Below are 25,718 nucleotides of genomic sequence, written 5' to 3' on the forward strand. Positions count from 1 at the left end.
GCAGGCAAAACTATGACAAAGTTTACCACACGCAAAGCGAAGAACAACAACGAAAAAAGACAATCAGTGTAGGGAAGGGAAATGAGGGAAGAGGGGAAATGGATGGGGAGGGGTTGGTTTTATCAGAAAGGCGCAGCGTGAATAAAACTTATTCAACAACTTTTTATATATTTTTTGTTTTGTACTGCTGCCGCACTTGAAATGTGCGCGACAGGAAGAGGGGAAGAATGAAAGAAGGGGGGAACAACTGTAATAATAACAATAACAGGTATTTGAAGTGCGTGGGCGTTGAGCGTGGCTTGTACTGAGTGAGGGAGAGGGAGAGAGAGGGGGGAGCCAAGCATTACTCATGGCGGAGGAAATTGTTAAATGCAATGATTAATTATGCAAACTTTTAATCGAATTGTCTGCGTGTGGGAGACAAAGAGGGAGAGAGAGAGAAAAAGCGTAAACAAAGCAACGGGAAAAGTAACGCTAAATGCTTAATTAATTAAAAACAAAACAAAAAAGCGCACACAGTTGCACAGTCACTGAAGCGTGGCGGGCAGCTCAAACTGCGCGACGTTAATGAGCATTTAAAGACAACAACAACAACAACAAACACACGCACAGAGAGTGGGCAGTGAAAAGAGAGAGTGAGAGCGAGAGCGAAAGAAGAAGGCTAAACTGAAGCCTTGCATTCACAGTGAAAACACGGGTGAAGACAAAAGAAGGTACGATGAAGAAGGTGTGAAGAAGGGGGTACTAAGAAAGGGGAAAGAGAGTGAGTGAAGCCAGCGAGAACAGCGAGAATTTATAAGCTTTACTCTTAAATGGTTTCTATTGATTTTATGGTTAACTTGAGTTAAATCTGATTTCGATTTCACAAAGTGTAAACTGTACACTATATCTCTATATTACAGGGTAGCAAACAGTCGTTAGTACTCGCTTTTCGTTTTTGGTCACTTGATGCAGATATTTGCACTGCTTTTGGCTGCGAGGTATTTTTTAGTCGCATCTGTTTGCTCTCGTCCAGCTCAGCTGTGTTTTAAGGGTTGTCGCTGCTGCAGCTGTTGTTGATCTTTGTTGTTGCTGTTTGCTGTTCTCTGCTTTGCTTCTTCTTCTTTATCTTCTTGCCAATTGTTGTTGTCTTTGCTCTTCTCATTCATTGTGGTCGTATGTTACTTTTCAGCTAGGTTTTGTCTTTCGCTTTGCGGCATTTTTTTTGTTGTTTTTCATTTTTGTTGTTGCTTCAACTACGCAAATTAGTTAAACAATTTTTTTGTGCTATTGCTGTTGCTGTTTGTTTATGCGACGCGACGGTGACGACGACGACGACGTCAACGGGTTGCCAACGTTCGCTGCTGGAGAGACGTGAATGTGCACACACATACACACAAACACACACAGACACACACACACATCGCATTTTGTTTTACACTTTGCGAGTTATTTTATTTGAATACCCATTAACAAAGAGTTGATGGGGATTCACGACTTTTTCACCTGCTTAAAGTTGCATCAACAGTCGAGATTTGCAATTATTATTAGCAACAGTTGCATTCAAATACCTTTTGATTATATTTCTATATAAAGCAATATTCAGTTTTTCGTTTTTTGTCTGAGAAAGTGTCGTATTAATAGCATTTATATTGAATGTTTCCATATTCTTTTTAATATGATCTCAACAAATTAATAAGCTAAATGTAATCAAGTTATACTGTCTTATTACATTTGCATTTATATTTAAAGAAGCACAATGAAATGCGTGGTTGCCACTTTTCACTTTAGCTTAAAATGGTCATTTAACCCAAGAAGCAATTAAAGAGATACTAAAAATGGCGTTTTTGTCACTTTCCATTGTTTCAAAGTCGTCATTTAAGCCAAGACGCATTCAAAATTTGCATAAAAATTAATATAATATTTTATGGGAAGCAAACAATAACTTCATTATAATCATAAATCGACATTATTCAACTTTCACATTAATTTTCCATTTCAAATTTGGCAAAATAATTGTATAATATAATATTGCAAAACGTCTAGACAAAAAGCATTCATTCTCTTGATAATATATCTTACAATAATAATATTCAACAAAAGAGTCTGCACTAGAATGTCTAGAGAGTCTTTAGAAAAGCGTGCTAAAATGCGATGAGTACAAAATTGAACCAAAAAAAGAATTGCAATCTAGTTTTCAATCTAAATTTTTTTCACTGTGTACAAAAGTGGCAGAATAATATTTATAGACTTTCTTGTTGTACAGTATGTACATATCATATCATAAAGTATGTACAAAGTTTTATTTTCTGCTTTGTAAAGCGATTATCAATAAATATTTACAAAGTTTGTTTCTGATAAGGGGTATTTCATAGTCAGTCACACTTGGGTACTCGCTTTTCTACTTGTTTCAATTGTTGATGTCGTTGTTGCTTTTTGGTCTCGCAACGACAGCGGCCGCTAACTTGGCTCACACACACACACAGACACACACACTACCCACTCGACTCGCACACACACACACACACACACACACACACACACACACTCACCTGTACACACACACATACTCTTTCGCACTCGTGCTCAGTTTACACTCAGTCTCAGTTGTCGCTGTCGCTGAGCACTTGAATGGCAAAGCATGGTGAGGGGGGGAGAACGTTGTAGAATGGGTGAGAGAGAGCGAGCGGGTGGCGCCGTAAAAGGGGAGAGGGTAGGGAGAGGGTTGGTGTCTACACACACACACACACACACACACACACAGAGACAGCAAGACAGCGGTTTATCGCTCATTTGTTATGATTTTTCAGCTGGCATTTTTAGTTGTTTTTCTACGCGTTCTGCGATCGGCCGCAATTTTCAGTCGCGGCCCAAAACGTGCGTGTGTCACGGTGACTGTATGTGTGTGTGTGCGTTGCAGGCGATAAGCTTAAATGTTTTCTACAAACTTTGTGCAATACATGAAAATACTTAAAAAATTATTAAATTCATTTATTTACACTTTTTTTTGTTGTTGTGCGTGTGTGCGTGTGATTTGCATTATTTAAACCGACTTTGAAGTGCGTTCTTGCCACGCCTCATAAGACTGCAAAGCAGCCGCCCAAATACAGTTTTACAGTCATTGCATTGTATAAGCTAGCTACGGTTTGAGAGCCAACTGTTTTGTTTTTTATGTGCAATTTGTTTTCGTTTCGTTTCTTTTTCTGTTTTTTTTTTTGTCGGGGAAGTGAATACAGTTTTGGTAGAAATTAAGGCGTGTCCACATTTGCGCTGAAAGCACGTCGCAAAATAAATCACAACTGCAACAAATTCACATTGTGGGCGCTGTGGGCGTGGCCCACTGTTGTCAGCTAACAACAACCAAAGTTATTGTTTATGAACAACTTATGCAACAGCAACATCAACAGCAGCAGCATAGAACACAAACTTTTGTTTCTGCAGCAACAATTGCTGAAGAGTAGCAACAGCAACATCAACAGCAACATCAGCAGCAGCAAAATTATGCACAACAGCAATCAAAGCAAAAAAAAGTCGAAAGGAATTTCGTGGCTGACTCACAATTCGCAATTCGCATTCAATAAACACAACAACAGACAAAACAACTGCGGAGAAATAATGCAAAATAAATAAACAATATGATTAAAAAAAAGAATAAGAAATATGAAAAATATAAAGCGAAGTAAATAAAGAATATCATAAAAAAAAGAATACAAAATATAATAGTAAAAAAAAAGTAATGCGAATTAAATAAACAATATCATAAAAAAAACAATAAGGAATATGACAAATAAAATCAATTGACAAAAGTAAACAACTAAAAATGTTAATGAAAAATATAAAAAAAAAACATTGCATTCCACGAAAAAAGAATTCTACAGTTAATTACAACCTTAACTTAGCTTTTTTAGAATAATTTTTGAGGAAAACATAACTTCCTTTGCTTTGTTATACTATAATAAATTATTATCGATAAACGATAATTGCAGTTTGATCATTGCAAATATTTCGATTTTTACATTCCGTGATTACAAATTCTGCAGTTAGCAACGTTCTTAACAGATTTTTAGAATAGTTTTTGAGAAAAACGAATCGAAGTAAATAAACAATGTAATAAAAAAAATAATGAAAAATATAAAAAAAAAATAATTATAAATCAGAGAAAATAAATAATGTGATAAAAATAAAAAAGATATATAAAAAAAATAAAGCGACGTAAATAAACAATACGTATAAAAAAGAACAAATAAGAAATATAAAAAAAAAAACACTTTACAAAAATAAACAACGAAAAATGTAAACGTTAACGAAAAGTATAAAAAAAAGACTCAGTTTGCAATGCAACACACGTAAATAACAATTATGTAAAATGAAATGCATAAAAAAGAAGCACAAAAAAAAAACGAAAACAAAGTAAAAAGCTGCGAGTGTTTTGTCGAGTGGAAATGCGGCTGCTGCTGCTGCTCAGATTGCTGTTGATGTTGCTGTTGAAGAAAAGAACAATTGCAGCTTTCGCTTTCGAATTGAACTGCATTGTTGTTGTTGTTGCCACTCGCAACTGCGATTACAATAGCAACAACAACAACAACAGCAGCAACAGTTGCTGCATTTAAATGCGCATTAAGTTGCATTTCATTTTGAGCCACAAAACCCGAAAAAAAAGTTTGTTCATATTCAAATTTATGCGTTGCAGCTGTCAATGGTTGAAGAAGAAGAAGACGACTTGTATTTGGGGCGGCTATTTGCATAGTTTGGAAAGTTTCGAAGGGGTTTGTTGTGGGGCGTGGCAAAGTGAGGTCAATGCGAAGAAACATAATCGAAAAATCAACTTGAAATATTTTTCAAGCAGTCGCAACAATGTGAAGTGAACAGTGTAGTAAAAAGAGTCGTAAAACAAAAAGTGAAAAATATCGATAGCGATAACGATAACGATAAAGATAACGAGAGCAACGATTACGATAACGATAACATGGTGCTATCGACGCTGCACATAACATTGGAGACCACAAATGTTGCAGCTGATGCCGCAGCCACAGAAGCAACAACAACGCCCAGCCGGTTGCCAGTGCTCTGCAACAACAACAGCAACATGAGCAACATCAACAACATGAGCAACAGTAACAACAACAGCAAAGTGCAGCAATTGCTGCTCGAGAAGGAGAATGATAAACTGAGCGCCAATTTGAACAACAACAACAGCAATAGCTACAACAAATATTGTGATATGAACGGCAAGGGAGCAGCAGCAACCATCGAGCAATTGCAACAACAGCAACAACAGCAACAACAACTCCAACAACGTGCAGCATCTTCAACGACAGCAACGCCACAGAGAAATGGCTCTTCGCTGCGTCGTGGCACACAAATTCAAAGTCAAAGTTCCTCGATGCGTTTGCGACAACAACAGGCAAGTGTTGCAGCAACAACAACCACAACAACAAGAATAACAACAGCAGCAACCACAACGTGTTGCTCCCGTTGACAACCTTCAGGCTTTGGCTATCGCAAACTGGCTTTTATCTACTTACCTATTCGTTGACTACCAGTATGCTAACCAGTTAACAACAAAGTAGGCTAACTGGCTGTCGCTGCTTACAGTAACAACAACAGCAACAACAACCTTAGAAGTAGCAACAGCAGCAGAAACAACAACTGGCGGGCATAATAAATGTGCCAGCGATAGAGAAAAAGTTGTTGATTAACAAACACACACTTGTTATCGATAGACGATATTCTACGGTCTGTGTTGTTATCGTTGCAAACATTTGCATTTTTACATTCCACGACAAAGTTACAGTTTTTTAGAATACTTTTTGAGAAAAATGTAATCTTTTTTTGTGGATTTCAGATTATTATTACTTTTTATTATAAAATATGGTTATCGATAAACAATAAGTGCAGTTTTATCGTTGAAAGATTTTAGTAACTTTCTCTACAGTTTCTTAGAATACTTTTGAGCTTAATTTGTTCTTATAATATTACAAAAGATATTGTTATCGATAAATGATAACTGCAGTATTAGCGTTGCAACATTTTGATTGATAGATTTTCACTTTTAAGGTTTAGTGTTGTTATTTTGGGGAATTATCAATTTTATTTTCTAACAATAAAGCAACTATTTTCATTACCTATTTTATAAATAAAATCTTTTTTCGAGAAATATTATTTTTTTTTTTTGTAGTATATATTATAATATAAAATAGAATATAACTCAAATAGAAATAAGGCAGATCTATAAAAGAATGTATAATTTTAATGAAATTAAATTTTTCAAGTTAACTATTTACATACAAAAGATATTTAGGGGAGTCAACTTATTCAGTTCCTTGTCTTTCCGAATAGTTATCATATTTTATAATACGTGCCATTTAAATGAGCTAAAAGTGTATTTAAATATCTAAAGCAAATTTGCTTTTGTTACTGGAAAATGTAAAGTTTAAATTTCATTAGTTTTAATTAGTTGTTTGCAATTAAATGAATTCTTCAACTCTATTTTTTTTATGGCGACTTCATTTGCGATTCGTTTGCAAAGTTTTTGGTGCTTTGTAAATGAGTTTTGCAAATGTCGCCAACTTTGTTGTAAACTTTGCTATGCCTCAATGAGCGATACTACAGTACGCAATAACAACAATAAGGCAAAGTTAATAAAATTGTATTTTTTTTTCTCGTTGTTGTTGTTATTTTTGCTTTTTCAATATTTATTTTACGATGTGCGACGAACAAGAAGGCGCTGTTGATGATGTCATGGTTTATACCTGCGAACAACAACTAATGTTAATTTCAGTAAATGTTATTGGTGTTGCTTAAATTGTTGTTGTTGTTGCTGTGGTGATTGATGTGCTCGGCGAGTCGAGTGGGCTTTACGCTTGATCTATAGCGGGGGATCAAAAGAGTGACATTGACAGGGTAGTTGTGAGAGAAAGAGCGACAGAGAGAGATAGAGAGAGGGGAGTTGTAACGGAGCAGCACTGACAGCCAGTGTTGGTTAATGCCATGAGATCGATCTGGAGGCTTGAGGCAGCTCGTATTCTATTCGACGCTGTTCGAGGGGGAGAGATTCTTATTATCTCTTATATGTATATATTTTTTATTATAATAATTATGTTATTCATTCAATATTTAATACTTAGTACTGATTAGTTATTTAGTATTTATTATTTTATTATTATTTATAATTTATTATTATTATATTCATTATATATATTTTATCATTTATTATAAATTATGTATTATTTATTATTCATTACTAAGTGTTTCTTATTATTTATTTTTTATTGAGTATTTATTCCTTATCATTTATAATTTATTATTTTTTTATGTATTACTTATCATTTAGTAGTTATTATTTATTTATTATTATTTATAATTTATAACTTATGACACTTCTACCTGGGATCGTATTCTATACGGCGCTGTTTGAGCGAGAGCAATTTTTAATTTCTTTATATGTATATTACTTTATTTATAATTGATTACTTATTAATGATTATTTCTGTTTTATTATTTATATTTTATAACGTATTAACAATATTTTTTTTTTGTTATTTATTCCATATTTTTTAGTATTCCTTATTTATAATTTATTATGATTATGACTTTAACTTAAAGCTCTGCTCGACATTCGACGCTTTTTGAGCGAGAGCGAGCTTTTATTTTTTTATTTTTGGAAATGATTATTATTATTACGATTACTACAATATTTCTACCTCTTAAAGAATGCCACTTCAATGCCATCGCATGGCTATTTCACAGTCTCTTCCCCCCTTCTGTTCGGTGCCCCTCCACTTGTCCATCTTTTGTTTTGTATTTATTACGAGTGTTGTTTTGTTCTCTTAACTTCGACTTTTATTTGGTTCACATCGCATTTACGTTTTTTCTTCTTCTACACAAGTTTGCAGTCGCGTCTGAAGAGCGGCACAGAGGGGGAAACTTCTGTCCCTTCCCCCCTTGGGTCTGTCTGCATAATTTCTGCTGATGTTGCTGTTGCTGCTTCTTCTTCGTCGTCTTCTGCTCTTATGCAAGTTTAGCAATTTTTTTGTTTCTTTTGTGGAATTTTCAGCGCCTTCGTTTTGCCTTGTTCTTTGTTGTTGTTATTCAATTAAGTTCTTTTTTGTCGCTTGTTGTTGTTGTTATCTGCTGCTTCTTCCGCATCCCAAAAAATACCAACAACAACAACAACAAAAGTGATGGCAACAAAACAAAGTGTGAGAAATTTGAAGCAGGGCGAAAAGGTCTCATCAGCACTCTAGCTTTGCCTCCCTCTCTCTCTCTCTCTCTCTCCACCTCTCTCTCTCTCTCTCTCTCTCTTACTCGTTCTCACTCTCGGTCAAGTGGCCAAAAGCGGAACCGAAAATTGGCAACTTTGACACGCCGCAAGTTGAGCGCAGAACAAGAAGAAGAAAAAAAAAAATACCGCAAAATAATAAAACAACTGGCGCTTAATCCATTCACCAAAGTTGCTTTATACATAACATACTATAACATACATATATCAACTTGATACCGGGCACTTAATTATGCCATACCACTAATAAATGACCTGGCATTCTTTTAGCTCTGACAGTGAAGACTCACTAAGACGAACTCAGAATATAGACCATAAATAATCGATTTCATTATTATTTAGCATTCTATTTTAGTAGTCTAATTTAATTAGAAGAAACTCAATTTGAATATTTTGTTTTTTTTTTTTCAAATAAGTTGAAAGTAAAATGACAGTTTTATTTACTATTTTTTTTATTTATGTTGATAATTATTGGGAACCAACAGAAATAAAATTACTTATGTTTATATATGTGAACTTTGAAATAGCAGTGCTTACGACCTACGCGTTAAAAATTAAAAAATACTGTTATTATCGAAACTTTACATAAAGATAGTAACTAGTTAAATTCATCAAATCTTAGTTGATGAAAGATCTTTAAATTGTTGAGATTATAAACAACGCAACAGATTATACAAGATCAATTTGAACTATTGTACAAACTTCATAAAAAGTGTACGCTAGAAAGATCAAAAGTTTATTTTCTTCATAGAATAATATAAGTGACATATTTATTATCATTTCATTTACATATTGTGTGTGTATTTTTATGTGTCATTTCTCTTGCAAATCGAACAACTGCAATGGATCAGAACAAAATAATGCCTATCGATTGCTTTTCCTGAGGCTGACAGCTTTGCAAAACAGTTTGACGAGCGCTTTGCGCGTTGCTTACAAGTGCGTTGACAGTTTGACAAGCGCTGGCCGACGACTGTTTGCCACCCACTGACCTAATCCAAGCACAGCTCAAAGCACATGTGCGGCTTCACAGTTGCTTCCACCTCACCTCGCCTCGCTTGCTGCAGTTCGCTGTTCATTAGCACGTCACTTGATGCGTTTTGTTCATTGTTGCTGCTGCTTCAGGGATTTGTTGCATGCCACAGAAGCGACACAGCGGCACTACGCCTAATCCTTTTACTCGCTTTCTATCGCTCTCCCCCCTCTCTCTCTCTCTCTCTCTCACTCACTCTCTGTTTCGGACTCACTCTAACTGTTTCGCTCTTTGTTCTGGGTTTGTTTTTTGCATTCGTGCCGCAGCTGCAACAGCTAGTGGCAGCTTGAACTGCGGGGTATTGGTCGTTGGGTGCAGTTGTAGGGTCATCCACTTGCCACTGACGCGCGGTCTGCGTGCCACAGAAAGCCGCTAATTAAATTAGCACAATTGCCGCGAATGCGGATTAAGTGCGACCAACAATATTAACAGCGATAACAACGAGACTCGCATGTTCCATTCACTCTTGCTCACCTTGCTCGCTTCCCTTCCGCAACTATTTATTTATGATTATTATGCTGAACTAATTCTTCATGTCACGTATTTGCGTATTTGCAGGAGCAACTGCGTCGTCGACGCGAGGAGGAGGAACGCATCGCTCAGCAGAATGAGTTTCTGCGCAACAGTTTGCGTGGCTCGCGCAAGCTCAAGGCTTTGCAGGACACTGCCACGGCCACGCCCACTGCGGGCAAAGCATTGGCCCAGCAACAAACGAACAGCGCTACAGCAGCAACAATCGCCATTGGAGTTGAGAACGAGGCATATCTGCCCGACGAAGACCTGACGCCAGCGGAGCACATCGATGGTAAGTAGCAAAGACTTGGATGATTGAAGAGACGTTGTAGATCACGCAGTCAATAGTAGAACAATACACTATTATCCAAAAGGGATCTGAAATAGATTTGATAGTCTAAATGACCTCTGGGGAACTTTCGAGAATCGCAGACTTCTTTGCAACCTAATCGAAACTTCCGAGAGCTGCAAACTTACGATAGGATACGATAGATTTCCAGATCTTGTATGCTCAAGGTAGTTCAGTTGAATTGTTCTGAGATCTCAGTGTTGACCAAGTTTGGTAATAAAAGCTGTCTAGACGTCCTAGCTTTTGTACTTTAACTGAGACGAAATATCAGGGATTTTAGACTAAAACGTTTAAGAGTTGAGGAAAATTGCTGATCCTAAGACAGAGATCGCAGTAGCCGAGTGAGACTGTTTTAGGAAATAGATTATTCGCTGAGGTCTTTTCGTCGCAGTCTGTTCTAGAAAAATCCCTCTTAACGGATGAGACGGCTTCTGGAAATAGGTTATTTCCTGAGGTATTTTCTTCACAGTCCTGTTCCAAGTGTATCCCTAGCATGCTCTTCAAGAGTTAGGAACATTACTATAGCATTATTGCTATGCCAAGACCCCAGTGATACATTTGAGCTAACCTCTCCTTTTCCTCTCCCTTTACCTTGCAGGCTACGGCGAGCTCATTGCGGCGCTGACCCGACTGCAGGGCCAGCTGGCCAAGAGCGGACTAAGCACGCTGGCGGGTCGCGTCTCTGCGGCGCACAGCGTCCTGGCCAGCGCCAGTGTGGCGCACGTTCTGGCCGCCCGTAGTGCGGTGCTGCAGCGACGCAGACCGCGCATCGCAGGACCGTTGCATGTGAGCGCGTTGGGTTTGCAAAAGGAGATTGTGGAGCTGCTGACGCAATCGAATACGGCGGCCGCCATTGAACTGGGCAATCTGCTGACCAGCCATGAGATGGAGGGTCTGCTGTTGGCCCACGATCGCATTGCCAGTCACACGGATGCATCGCCGTCGCCCACATCATCGTCCCATGCGGGCGTGACGCCAACGCCGTCGCAAACACCGACAGCGATGGCGGGTCTAAGCGGTCACAGCAGTCCGGTGGCGGGCACAAAGTCCTCGGCGAACAGCGGCCGCAGCATGGTTGCGGTCTTGCCGCCCGTGGTGCCGCCACAGTCGGTGGCACAGCGCGGTGCCATGCCCCTGCCAGTGGCAGCTGTGGCTGTGGCACGCGGTGAGTCGCCACCGGGCATGAGCGGTTGCTTTGGCACGCTGAACGATCAGAACGACAACATACGCATCATACAGATTGAGAAGTCCACCGAACCCTTGGGCGCCACGGTGCGCAACGAGGGCGAGGCTGTGGTCATCGGTCGCATTGTGCGCGGCGGTGCCGCCGAGAAGTCTGGTCTGTTGCACGAGGGCGACGAGATCCTCGAGGTCAACGGCCAGGAGTTGCGCGGCAAAACGGTGAACGAAGTGTGTGCACTGCTCGGAGCCATGCAGGGCACTCTCACGTTTCTCATTGTGCCAGCGGGCAGCGGTCCACCGCCCGGCGGCGGCCTAGGCGGTGGTTTAGGCGGCCTCGGCGGTGGTCTGGGCGGCCTAGGGGGCATGCATCATGTGGGCGGCGGTGGCATGGCGCATCGGGATACGGCCGTGCTGCATGTGCGAGCGCATTTCGATTACGATCCGGAGGATGATCTGTATATACCGTGTCGGGAGCTGGGAATCAGTTTCCAGAAGGGCGATGTGCTGCATGTGATTTCCCGCGAGGATCCCAACTGGTGGCAGGCGTATCGCGAGGGCGAAGAGGACCAAACGCTGGCCGGCCTCATACCTAGTCAGTCATTTCAGCATCAGCGCGAGACCATGAAGCTGGCCATTGCCGAGGAGGCGGGCCTGGCGCGTTCGCGCGGCAAAGACGGCACTGCCAGCAAGGGGGGCAACGTTGCTCTGTGCGCGCAAGGGGCGCAAGAAGAAGAAGAAGGCCAGCTCCGAGGCGGGGTAAGTGCAATCAGACGTTATACCATTACCTCATTCCCCCCAATACTTACGTGTGTCTCTTACTTTCGCTAGCTATCCTCTGTATGCGACGACCGCACCGGATGAAACAGATCCCGAGGAGATTCTCACGTACGAGGAGGTGGCGCTCTACTATCCACGTGCCACACACAAACGTCCAATCGTACTCATCGGCCCGCCCAACATCGGACGTCACGAGCTGCGCCAACGTCTCATGGCCGACTCCGAACGCTTCTCGGCGGCAGTGCCACGTAAGTGCAATAATATCCTTGAGCTGCATCGATTGAACTGATTTTATTCGTTGCTCCTCGCTCGCAGTCTTCTATCTGCTGCAGGAGAAGCTGAAGGCGGCTCAGGCCAAGGGTAATAGGCAAAGGGTCGCAAATTGAATTCCCGGCGCATTGCTAGTGCAATTACCCATAGTTGAGCTTTGGCTTCTTACCGTCTTCTTCCCGCTTCTCCTGTTATTTCGTTACCAAGACTAATCGCTAATGTTTCTTCCGATCTCTCTGCAGACACGTCGCGCGCAAGGCGCGAGGGTGAAGTGCCCGGTGTGGATTATCATTTCATCACGCGGCAGGCGTTCGAAGCGGACATCTTGGCGCGTCGCTTTGTCGAGCACGGCGAATACGAGAAAGCCTACTACGGTATGTAGCCCCTCTCTTTATTAACTGTCATTTCTCTTGACTAACTCCCCAAAATGTTACAGGCACATCACTGGAGGCCATACGCACGGTTGTTGCCAGTGGCAAGATCTGTGTACTGAATCTGCATCCGCAAAGCTTAAAACTGCTGCGCGCCTCCGACCTCAAGCCCTACGTGGTGCTTGTGGCGCCGCCCAGCCTCGATAAGCTGCGGCAGAAGAAGGTGCGCAATGGCGAGCCTTTCAAGGTATGTTTATCTAGCTAGTTAGGGATTGGTTTAGTTGTTCGGTATTTTCACCGGAAGATGTTAGGAATGAAATTGGTAATATGTGACTAATGAAAACTCTCCCACTTCTCTCTCCACTTCTGCACATCAGGAAGAGGAGCTGAAGGACATCATTGCGACGGCACGCGACATGGAGGCGCGTTGGGGACATCTGTTTGACATGATCATCATCAATAACGACACGGAGCGGGCGTATCATCAGCTGCTCGCCGAAATCAATTCGCTGGAACGCGAGCCGCAATGGGTGCCCGCCCAATGGGTGCACAACAATCGCGACGAGTCATAATGGGGTGCTGCGTGCACTCCCAGGTCACAGCAAACCAAACCACACCACAGCACAGCCAGAGACGAATTACAGCCACAACTACAATTACAAGTGCAACTCCCCGTTTAGGAAATCTTTCTCACTTCGGTTCGGTCATCCATTGTAAATACGACGTGTCCACGACTCAGCCATGATGTGGATGTGGATGTGGAACTGGAATTCGAACTGGAACCGAAACTGAAACTGGAACGGAAGTGGGCAATGGGAATCCCTTATTTTTCGCTATATGTGTATACTCGGACTTTGGCCCTAATCACTTATTTACTAACTTTTACTTACTGAATTATATATGTGTACTTAAAAGCCCCCTCCATAACACCAATTCCCCCTACCCTCCCTTCCCCTGACCCATTTTACTAATCGTATTAGTTAAATGTATGTTTTGTATATTTGTTTGTTGCAAATGCATTTGAAACATGAACAAACATTTGCTACGACACACGTTCGTTTTTATTTCATTTAATGCTTTTTTTTTGTACTTGTATTGTAATATATTTTTTAAACACAATGTTCACAAAAATTGTTATTCAATTTTAAAACTGAAATGCTTTTTTTTTTGTAATTAATATAATTTTAATTAATGATGATATTTGTTAAGCACTTCCTTAATTTCAAAAAGCGAATTGAAATTGTAAAATCAAAACCGAATATGAAGAGAAACACTTTAATTTGTTAAAGAAAAACAAAACAAAACAAACAAAAAACAGAAAAAAACAAGAGAGAAACGAAGGTAATATCGAAATTGAAATCGATATTGTAATTGTAATCGAAATCGAATCGAGATCGAAAAATGCAACTCGTAAACAAAATGTTAACAGAACAAAAACAATCCGTTTGATAGAAAGAGAGCGAGTTACCGTTGACGAGTCCATGAACAACGTGTGAGCGAGAGAGATAGAGGGAGAAAGTAAAGGATAAGAGAGAAGAATAGAATATGGACAGGATTGAAAGCGAATGTTGCAATTACGTAATCTATTTACTTTATATAAATATATACATAAACTATACATCTAAATAAATATACACATAAATTATATGCAGTAATACATAATTAATTTTTAACAACAACAACAAACAAACAGAAGAAGAAGACAAATATTAACAAGAAAACTAAATAAGAAGAGATAACAACAAAATCAGTACGTCATTGCCAAATAAAACAAAGAAGTAAGAAATACGAGTATAAAACGAAAGCTAAACTCAAACCCAAAACAAAACAAGTTAAACTAATAAGTAACATGATGAATGAAATGATAAATGAGATAATAATAATAATAATACATTTTTCGCCAGCAAAAGCAAAATAGCATGAAGAATATAACAAAAGACAAAGCGTAGCCAAGTTTAAAAAGCATTGTATAAACAAAAAAAAAAACGAAAATAATACTAACAATAATAATAATAATATAAACAATGAAAGAATCTAGGCGATAGTTTAAGCGACTTGGAAGCAAAACAAAAAACATATATGAAACAAAAGTAATTCCAAAAAATAAGTGTTGTTGTAATTAATTATTTAAAATGCGATTAGTGAATGGAAAAAACAAAAAAGGAAAAACTCGTGCAGAAAAACTAAAATTCGAATACGAAGAAATAGTTGCAAATTTTAGGCATGAACATTGAGTATATATATATTTACATAAATATATATATATGTATTAAATATATACAACAAAATTTGTTGAGAGACAGCAACAATTTTATTAAGTAATTGCTACAAAACGGCGTCAAGTAATTTAGCAAACTATGTTACACAATGTTGAACACTTGAAAGATTCTAAATACAAGCAAACAAAAAACAAAACAACAAAAAAACAATATATAAAAAACAAAACAACATATATATTTAAAGGTAATATTTTTTTTTGTAGTCAACAAGGTATATAAAATGTGTGTGCAGTAAATTTGTTTAAGTTTTTATTTATACATATTAAAAACAAAACAAAAATCAAATAAATATGAAAAATTAATAAATAAAACTACAAAATCTAGTATATTGTATGTATGTGTATGGTGTAACAAATTGAATAACAAATAATTACTAATAATGCCTGCAGAAAACCCAAGCAACTAAAGAAATTACAAATGAATGGCAAATTCAATGCAAAATAGGCACGGTTTACAAACAAAAATGTACGATATAAACAAAACAAAATACCCACATAAATGCGGCAAACAAATAAACCAATACTGAAAATATATTGCAACACATTCGTTTATAAATTACTGAGGGGTTTTTTTTAAATTTCAGTTACCCGCTTCTGGCAGTGTTGCCAGTCAGTGGCAGTTAAGCCACTTAACAGCATTGCGCAAAATGTTAAACATACCAGCGCTCTGTAAATTAACAGCCATACATAACTGGCGCAGCGAATACTTTTCAGTATAAAAATACCAGAAAAAGAATATCGATGTTACAAAAAACTGCAATAGCATCGATGCACCGATGAGGCCACCGATGTTTGGCCATCTCTACCTCTCATTCTACTGCGATTAGGCGAAGAGAGCAGACGCGATTTTTTTTGTGCGGAACAATTTCGTATCGTGCGGCAACATTTAAGTTGTGTTACCGTTGTGGCTATTTTTTTTTTTACTGTTGATGTGGTGGTGCTTGTGATTCCAATTGCATTTATTAGTTAGCGTGTACGCGACTGGCAGCAAATGATGTGTTAATCTTATCACAAGCAAGCATGAGTCGGAGCACAATTTATTGCCAAGTGTCGTAGCCATTGAGACCGTAGTGTGGCCTTAGCATTGCAACCGCGAAGAGAAGCAAATAACAACAAAACACAGTACCAAAGTAGTGAGCCAACAAATAATAATTAATAAATAAATAAATACAAGGAATACATAATTCACAATAATGCCAGCAAAGACAGTAACACGACAACAGAGCCAAACACCCGCTCAGCAGCTGCAACAGCAGCAGCAGCGGGACGTTGAAAATGGCCTTTACCCCACAATACCGCCAGAGCAGCGTTCGCCAACGTCGCGTCCAATGCGACCAATGCGCCAAGACACCGTGGACATGGAGGAGATACCGTTGAACCAGACAAATGCCATGCAGGAGCCCGAGGATCGTCGCAGGATGCGCGAAATATTCGATAATGTGAGTAAAGCAAGCGCAGCAATTGCATTTACAGTAGTTGAGTTCTTTCCCTCTTGCTCTCTTTGTCGTTTGTGCGCTGAATGAATTTCCTTGTTGTTGCCTAGGAACGTTGTGCTGTGCTTTGCCCTTGGTGAAAGTTGGTCGAGTCATGACGCTTATTGTGAGTCATTTACCATTGTCGTTTCTCGACCTTTTGCTCCCACCTCTCTCAATCTCACACTCCCCCAGTACAACAAACATATATACGCATTGCATTGCAAATTGTCACGCTCTATTTTTAATGCATCCGATGCGACTGCGCGCCTTCGTTCTGTGCGTGCGCGTGTGTGAATGAGTGAGACGATGAGAGAGAGAGAGGCGCCAAGTGGAGTGCAGCTGAGCTTATCTTACGCATTGGCAAATTTGCACGTCTTCATGTCTTCCGTCTTTTCACACTTGCATATGTCTTTCAATGTTAACAGTGTTTGTGTTTGCAGTCAGACTTAACAGTGGTGGGCAGAAGACAAACTCTGTTATCGTTTGCAGAAGAAAAAACCGGTTATAAGTACAGACACACACATATACATATGTATGTTAATAAAGCATATGTGTGTGGGGAACTTTCTGACTTGGTTTGTTGTTGTTCGCGGTTGTCAGTTCTTTGACATGACTTAGTCACTTGCCGCCACTGTTGCCATTTTAAATGTACATATTATGTTCATATGCCAGGCGCTATCAAGAGTCGCTCCCTGTCATTCATGTTGGTCACATCGCATCACGAAACTTGACTCCCCCTTCCCCCTTTCGTGATAGTCTGCTCCCTTTCATTGCTTCTTTGTTTGTTTTACTCATTTTGCTTGCGTTGTCTTTCTAATTCACAACATTCCTTCATTCTAGTCTATCGCTCTCCCACTCGCACTCACACAACTAGCTGCCTTTCAGCCGGCTCGCTGTTGTTCGTTCATTGGCCCCTCTCCTTGTTTTTCTTTTTCTCTTGCTGCCTGGCAACTGACAACAGAAACAGAATCAGAAATCGCCGTGCGGCGAATTTAACATACAAATTGCATTTCATCATTTTGTTCAACCAGTTTCTGTTTCTGTTTCTCATTCTGATTCTGATTCTTCTGCGTGTTGGATTCATGGATTCATTTACATGTTTGCCTCAATGTTTGTATGTGAGTGCGGTTTCCGTCTTGCTGCGGTTACGACTGCGGCTGCGGTTAATTTTACATGCATATATAAATAATTAAACATATCTGGAATATCTGGTATTATTAATTCACATTGACGTGCTTTCTCCCTCACGCTACCTGTTGTTTCCGCCCCTTCTTGCCTATCGATGTTTCGCTCTAATTTTCAAGAATTCACTGTGTAATCTTATCTACGTTCTTTTGCTCGAACATATCGCCAAAAACTTTTAACGGCCTTAACAATTCAGCACACACACACACACACACACACACACACACATATGATTACACAGCTATGCAGCTGTAAAGCATTTGCAGTTTAATTCCGATGCTGATTCAGATGTCGGGGTTTTGTTTGCTTTTGTGTTTGTTTTTGTAACCTGCAATTAATAAAATCGTGTGAGTAACTCAAGCTCTTCCTTATTAATATCGCCCCGTTTCCACTGCACTCGCCTTTCAAACGCTCAACATGAAAACAGCTTATCGCATTTGTGTATTTTGTTCTTACTTTTTTTTTTTACTCACGTTTATACCCTGCACTCAAGGTCTGCGAAAGCGGGTGTTATCAATGCGTGGCAATGCTTGAAACCTTAAAAAGTGTTGTATTGTTTTCTGTTAGTGTTGAAATAGTTTTTTTTTTTTGAAGATTATTATTTGTTTGGGGAATATTTATAATTCTTATGTGGATGAGGATTTAAAAAAATTAAAGAAATAAAAATAAGAATACAGAGAAAATCATTATATACATTTTAAAATGTAATAAATGAATTCAAATAAATCATTATATAATAAATTTGAGCTTATTTTCTATTGAATCGTAAAATATTGCATTCTTGAACTATTTAACAAATAATTGTATTTGTTTATTTATAATATTAAATCTAGTATTATAATATACCAAATGTAGTATTATATAATACTACATTTAACTTAGAGAAAATAGAGTGTTGACTGCTGAGGTCATCGACTCATCTTAATTCTTATTGTGCAATATTTTGGTGACCTAAATCTGATGAATAATTTCGTAAAACATTTAATAACTACATAAATAATATCATTGAATGAAAGTAACTTTGTCCAGTATACCAAATGCAACTGTTAAAGTATTTTGTAGTCGAGCATAATCGTCAACTTATTGTTTCAGCATTGTTTTCAAATATCTAAGACACATCTACAACTGTTCAGTACAAGTGCTTAGCTTCTCTCTCTCTCTCTCTCTTTCTCTTTTCCTTCCACTATCTCGATCTCTCTCCTTCTCTCACCTCACATGGGAATACCTGTTGTTTATGGCCACTTACTCACAAACACATAACTTTGTTCGCATTGTGCAAACAATTGAAGAAAACTTAACATTGCTTTGCTAGCTGAATTTTGCTTTTAGCCTTTTATTGTTAGCCATTAGTCATATTGGAACTCTATATAAATACTTTATATTCTGTAATCAGCTCAATGATCTGACGAGTTCGCTTTTTTTTGCGAACGCTTCAACATTAAATATTATCATTTCATCGACAAAAGAATTGCATATAAGGAAACAACTTTATTAGATCGTAAAACTGAACTGTGAAATGGCGTGCTCGACTAACAGATGCTCTGTAGTTTCTAGGAATTTTCAATTCTTCAAATATTTTAGTTATAGAAAGTTGAGAAATCCCCTATATCAAAATTACGCATAAACAGTTGAGGTAGAGCATGTGTTTATTTTAGAAATTCAAGGAAATATATTGATTACAAATAATGACAGCATTGCTGAATTCTTAATAGATTTGATGGGAGTGCCATCAGCTGAAATTTTGCAATAATAATGATATACGAGCTCTTTTTTGCTATTGTTTATACAGATGGTTTTTAGTCGAAGAACTAAATTAGGGCGAACAAAGTTTGCTCAGTTCATATCACCGACCACAAAATTCTCCCTAAATTAGCAAAAAAAAAAACAAACAAACAACTAATAAAATTCCAAAAAAAATTATTTCAAATCAAGAATAGAAAGCAAACGAAAATAATTATTTTCATTAGCAAGAACGACTAATAAAATGTCAGAATAGAAAGCAAACAAGATCAACATTATGGAAATTTATTGAAATCTCAAAATGAAAAGCAAACTTCTATTGAATTAACTGTTATCTGGCATATCTAACAGCTGTGATTCTAATCACTAGACCAAATATCTAGCCTGAGATTGTAAGATCTACTTTTTTTAGACTTTGCTTCTATTAATAGAATTTTCTGCTTATAATAAGATAACAAATTTGAGAAGTAAATATGAGAGCTTCATTCATATTTGCAATATTGTTTGTTAAATTGTTATCAAGCAACTTTAAGCCGCAATTTCAACTAGTTGCTGGTTGTTGTGTCACTCTATCTAAAAGGTTATTACAACTTATTACAACTGATCGATTGTCAGAGCTGTTTGACGTTTTTTTCCCCGTGTCCTCGTTTTGAGTTATTTGAGTTTGGTTTTGGTCACTTAATAAGACAGCTTTTGTGGACTTCCCCTTATAAGGTGGGCAAGTGACAGCAGTAGATACTTGACTTGCCCGCATTTGGTACCCAACGTTGCACAACCAACATGCAACATGCAACATGTGGCAACACCTCCCAACAAATGGCATTTCGTAATAATTAATGCTTGGCCCTCGCTTTATTCAACATTTTGAACAACTGTTGCGCGTTTCTCTCTGTGTTTTATTTGCTTGGAATTGTTGAGAGTGCTTTGACTGTAAATTTTGGGAGAATGCAACATTGTTTGGCGGCTAACAAAAAAAAGCATCTATTATTGCACAGCTGCAGCCAAATCGATTTGGCTGGGGTCATTCAAATCCTTGAAGTCCTCCTCGTGACTTTCATCGCTGCTGGGAAAATCGTAGAATATCTCCGCTGGCTGCTGAAGCTGCAGGCTGACCAGCAATTGTTGTTGCAACTGCAACAGCTGCTGGCGATCGCTGCAGACGCAGCGCAGATTGTGCTGCTGTGCTTGCAGTAGCCACGAGAATTCCTCGCCATGTGGCATCAGCACATCTTGCCAGTTGTCAAAAGGATCCGACGCTGCTCCTCTTAACTTTACCTCTGCGCGACGTTCGCGTTCCCGTCCCAACTGTTGTTGCTGTAGCTGTTGCTGTTGCTGTTCTCGCTCCTCGACAACAACCAGGCGACGATTGGGTCGAGTGCCTTGGGTCAGCGGACTGGGTATGAGGTAGGCACCGAATCCCAATCCCACCAGCGCCATGCAGATGGCAATCACTGTGCCAATGCCCGATGATTCCTCCTCCATATCGTTCTCCTCATCGTCCAGCCAATCGTATTTGCACTGCGTCTCCTCCGGCTGGCCCATCATCCAAAGCAGCAACTGCTTGCTCATCTGCCACACACCTGTCATCCTTGTTCACCTGGAATAGGTTTACAACATAACGTTGATTAGTCACTTTCTTGTTCTAAGTCGCTTTTATTGTTCTCTGTGTCCGCTTACCTGATTTGTTTGTTGCCTTTGCCTTTGCCTTTGCTAGCCAAACGAAGCACCTGAACTGTAACTGTAACACAAAATGACATCGACTCCTCCCAGTCAGCAATGATGACAAAAGCGTCGCCTGCTTTTCAAATACTAAATTATTACAAAATATAAAGTTGAATGAAAGTTCAGTATATGTTATCAACAACGTGAACAAGGAATGAAGAAAGATAAACATTGCATTTACAAATTTGTTTCATTTAAAATTAAAATAAATAGATTCGATATTTGTTTTAAGTAATTGTGATCAATTCAAGTATAAAATTAAAACTTCAAATTGCCCAAGCTAAATAAGAGAAACACATTTATTGTATATGATATAGTAGTCTGATCTGTTTTATACAAAACTTCAATAATGCAAGACGCATCAGCTTCAAAAAGTTGCAACACCGAAAGAGAACTTTGGAATAGAAATAGATGAAGTCGAAGCAGTAAAAGAGGAAACAAATTATGTAAATACATTAGTTAGTAAATATCGTAATATACAATGATTGAATTAATGTATACCCTGTAATATAAATGTAAAGAACATTTCTCATTTATCGCTTCTCGATTGCAGCACGACTCAGACAGAGACGGACTGATTAGTGTCCACGAGCTGAAGAGTCTCATATCGGATGGCTACTGTCGCGACATTCCGCCGCACATCGCGGAGCAGATATTGCGACGCAGCGACGTGGACAATAATGGGCATCTGGACTTTGAGGAGTTCTATGTGATGTCGCTGCGCCACAAATGGATGATACGCAACCTCTTGACGCGCTACTGTCGCTACATTGTGCCCCCACCGAAGCCCCTCGAGGGCGATGAGCCCGACGGTGCGTACGAGAAACAAATGTCCATCTGCCCGCCCCCTCTAACTATGGTCATCTTTTCGATTGTGGAGATTATCATGTTTCTCGTGGATGTCATTTACTTTCAGTACGTAAATCTTTAATCTGCATGAGTTCAATTCGTTAATCTCTCAATTTATTTGTTTACAGAGACGATCCAAATCATAATCAACGCTTGGGCGAAAGCACCAATGGTCCAGCAGCGACCCTTTGCATTTACAATCCCTACAAGCGTTACGAGTCATGGCGTTTCCTCAGCTACATGTTTGTTCACGTCGGCATCATGCATCTGATGATGAACCTGATCATTCAGATCTTTCTGGGCATCGCCCTCGAGCTGGTGCATCATTGGTGGCGTGTGGCGCTCGTTTATTTGGCTGGTGTGTTGGCCGGTTCCATGGGCACCTCGCTGACCAGTCCGCGCATCTTTCTTGCCGGCGCCTCTGGCGGTGTCTACGCTTTGATCACCGCCCACATTGCCACCATTATCATGGTAAGAGATTGAGAGTCTTCTATTTATAATACCTTCGTTCTTAACTCTCGTTTTTCCTATTTTGTAGAACTACAAGGAGATGGAGTATGCGATTGTGCAGCTGCTGGCTTTCCTCATTTTCTGTTTCACCGATCTGGGCACATCGGTGTATCGCCATCTTACCGATCAGCACGATCAGATCGGTTATGTGGCGCATTTGTCGGGCGCCGTTGCTGGCCTCCTTGTGGGCATCGGAGTGCTGCGCAATCTGGAGGTGCGTCGCTGGGAGCGCATACTCTGGTGGGTGGCGGTCATCTTCTACTTTGCCCTCATGACCACCGGCATCATCATCCACATCTTTGTGCCCGACTATTTCCCCAAGCCTGAGTACAACTGAAGCGGACCAAACCAACCACCAACATAATCTACTTTAAGATCCCTCTCCATTAGCCTCAGGTTTTTCCTCTGCCTTTCCCTGCCCCTGCGTTTTCTACGTGTCCAAAGTGCACTTGATCTAGGCCATCATTAATTAGGTACTGTGAGTACGTGTAGAGTAGTTTTTGATAGTTGTAACAAAAACAAATCAAGCAATTGATTGTAGACACATTCCTGTGCTATATTTTTATATAATCGTAATTTATTATATACGTAAATATCTTTTATCCGGACTTGTGACTTGTGCAGCCGGCAAACAGCATGTTGATGTTACAACTTGTATATATAGAAGATTTGACAAGTGTCCTTTATGCGCACTAATCTGTATTATCCATCTTTTCTACTTATTTATTTTTGTACACACACTTTCTATGCATATTTTACGATATATTTATATCTATATATATATAAAAATAATACGAAAGGCAGCAAACTTAGCCAGCAACACAAACACGCACACAAATTACGAAAGGCGTTGTGAATATATTTTTTATAGTAATTATTTGAAAATACGATTGCCGGATACAACAATGTTAATTAAACCCTTGTTCACTTCGATACAGTGAAACGTAAAGCGTAAATTCCAAACAAAAACAGCTTAATGTGTAATTAGATGTAAGCTAAATAAAATATATACATTTTGATGTACTTATATAAATGATATGTAGTTTTTTTTTCGATAAAGCTTTTTGTTTTGAATACTAAAAAGTCTATCCTTTCGAAACTCTTAAAAATGTTAAATTGACATTTTTAATTTTAAATTGGCGCGCGCAGTTCATTGCAAAAATATTTAATTTCATGTAGCATACTTTGAGGGTGCGTCAGTTCAAATTTCAGTTGCAAGATAGACCAAAAGATGACGCTACTACAAAATTTAATTCCAGCATTGTGCAATAGATAGCGTCTCCGAATAAGGAAGTGTTTGCTTGCCGAAAGATAACGCTAATACAAAATTTAGTTCCAGCATCAAGAAATAGATGGCGTCACCAAATAAACAATTGGTTGCTTGCCGAAAGATGACGCTAATACAAAATTTAGTTCCAGCATCAAGAAATAGATGGCGTCACTAAATAAGCAAGTGGTTGCTTGTTGCTTGCCAAAAGATGACGCTACTAAAAAATTTAATTCCAGCGCCAGGGAATAGATGGCGTTACAAAATAAGCAAGTGTTTGTTTGCTGCTGATTTCTGTTCGCCTGGTATTTCATCTTCTGAGATGGCAATTTTAAGTCGTTCACGGATGCTTCAAACGGCCACCAACAACAATCTGAGTTCACGTCGAGCACATCGATGTTCGCCTGGAGTTTCACTCGCTGTGTGAACACATTTTAGACGTTTCTGTCGGCATGAAGTGGCCAATCAATTTAAAATTGGCGCGCGAAAGCCACAGCAACAAAATTAAATTTTTGTAGCATACTTTAAGGGTGCGACCAGGGTCCTTTTTCGGAAACTTGCTATATTTCGGCTATTTCCTGCCGGATTTTCAAAGGACATATAATGCTATGATCTCGGGGACCTATTCTATCGATTGGCATCCAACACTTGTAATTTTTCAGTTTCGTTGGATAAATGAAATACTTGAAAATCGTTAGTTTCAGGATATCTTAAGAACCACAAGGACGACCGTGATCAAATTTGGCAGGATAATAGTCCTACCGAATACGCTTCGATTGACATAGGACTCGCAAGGATCAAAAAGGATATGCCCGAGATATTCGCTGTCTTATTGTATTTCGAGTCCTGTAAGGACTTTCGTCCTTGTAAGTACATAAATCATTTTTTTTTTCAGAAGAGAAATCCTTATGCCAAAGGACATACCCATCGTCCTTTAAATAACTGAGATTTTTGAAATTCTTATACATTAATGTTCAAATTTGAAATTGGCGCGCGTATTTCATTGCAGAAATATTTCATTTATTGTAGCATATCTTAAGGGTGTGTTAATTCAATTTGGAATTGTAATTCCAGCATCAGCTAATAGATGGCGCTACTTAACAAGCTACTGTTTGCTTGCTGCTGATTTATGTTCGCCTGGTATTTTACTCGCTGAGTTGGCAATTTGGAGCCGTTCATTGTAGAATCAAGTAGTAGCCAACAACATTGTGGTTATCAATTTCAAATTTCAAATTGGCGCGCAAAAGCTATTGCGAAAATATAATAAATTTTTGTAGCATACTTTAAGGGTGCGACCAGGGTCCTTTTTCGAAAACATGCTATATTTCGGCCATCTCCAGTCGCATTTTCAAAGGACATATAATGCAAGGATCTCGGGGACCTATTCTATCGATTGGCATTTAACACTTGTAATTTTTCAGTTTCGTTGGATAAATTAAATATTTGAAAATCGTTAGTTTCAGGATATCCTAAGAACCATAAGGACGACCGTGATCAAAATTGGCAGGATTATAGTCCTTACGAATAGGCTTCGATTGACATAGGATTCGCAAGGATCAAAAAGGATATGTCCGAGATATTCGCTGTTTTATTGTATTTCGGGTCGTGTAAGGACTTTCGTCCTTGTAAGTACATAAATCATTTTGTATTCAGAAGAGAAATCCTTTTGACAAAGGACATCCTGATAGCGCGCGCATTTGCAAATATATTTCATATATTGTAGCATACTTTGAGGGTGCTATAATCTAAATTTCAATTACAAGATTTGTCGAAAGATGCCAATAGATGACGTTACTAAATAAGCTAGTGTTTGCTTTCTGTTGATCTCTGTTCGCCTGGTATTTCACTTGCTGAGTTGGCAATTTGAGCCGTTCACGACAGATTCAAGTGGCCAACAACAATCTACATCCGCGTGGAGCACTTAAACGCCGCGAGATTTC

At 39.0% G+C, this 25,718-nt stretch overlaps 3 protein-coding genes across 3 annotated transcripts in view; 2 read left to right on the forward strand and 1 right to left on the reverse strand.

Annotated features, from left to right (window-relative positions):
* LOC132796231 (homeobox protein prospero) overlaps positions 1-14,791 on the forward strand; it is a 71,070-nt gene extending 56,279 nt beyond the window's left edge. The window contains 7 exon segments of the mRNA XM_060807316.1: positions 9,849-10,095; positions 10,751-12,024; positions 12,026-12,090; positions 12,163-12,359; positions 12,624-12,755; positions 12,818-12,999; positions 13,130-14,791. Coding sequence (XP_060663299.1) covers positions 9,849-10,095; positions 10,751-12,024; positions 12,026-12,090; positions 12,163-12,359; positions 12,624-12,755; positions 12,818-12,999; positions 13,130-13,324 — 2,292 coding nt within the window. The 3' untranslated portion in view covers positions 13,325-14,791.
* Positions 14,792-15,839: 1,048 nt separating this feature from the next.
* On the forward strand, positions 15,840-23,544 carry LOC132796234 (protein rhomboid). The gene is made up of 4 exons (XM_060807326.1): positions 15,840-16,469; positions 21,706-22,067; positions 22,130-22,472; positions 22,540-23,544. Exons 1-4 carry the CDS (start codon positions 16,224-16,226, stop codon positions 22,846-22,848), a joined length of 1,260 nt encoding a protein of 419 aa, XP_060663309.1. The 5' UTR covers positions 15,840-16,223; the 3' UTR covers positions 22,849-23,544.
* On the reverse strand, positions 19,899-21,209 carry LOC132796237 (uncharacterized). Its single transcript, XM_060807329.1, has 2 exons — positions 21,108-21,209; positions 19,899-21,027 (listed from the first exon to the last, which is right to left on the reverse strand). Exon 2 carries the CDS (start codon positions 21,015-21,017, stop codon positions 20,415-20,417), a length of 603 nt encoding a protein of 200 aa, XP_060663312.1. The 5' UTR covers positions 21,018-21,027; positions 21,108-21,209; the 3' UTR covers positions 19,899-20,414.
* Positions 23,545-25,718: the final 2,174 nt, after the last annotated feature.

Source organism: Drosophila nasuta, chromosome X (genome assembly GCF_023558535.2).
Source record: "Drosophila nasuta strain 15112-1781.00 chromosome X, ASM2355853v1, whole genome shotgun sequence".
Lineage (NCBI taxonomy): Eukaryota > Metazoa > Arthropoda > Insecta > Diptera > Drosophilidae > Drosophila > Drosophila nasuta.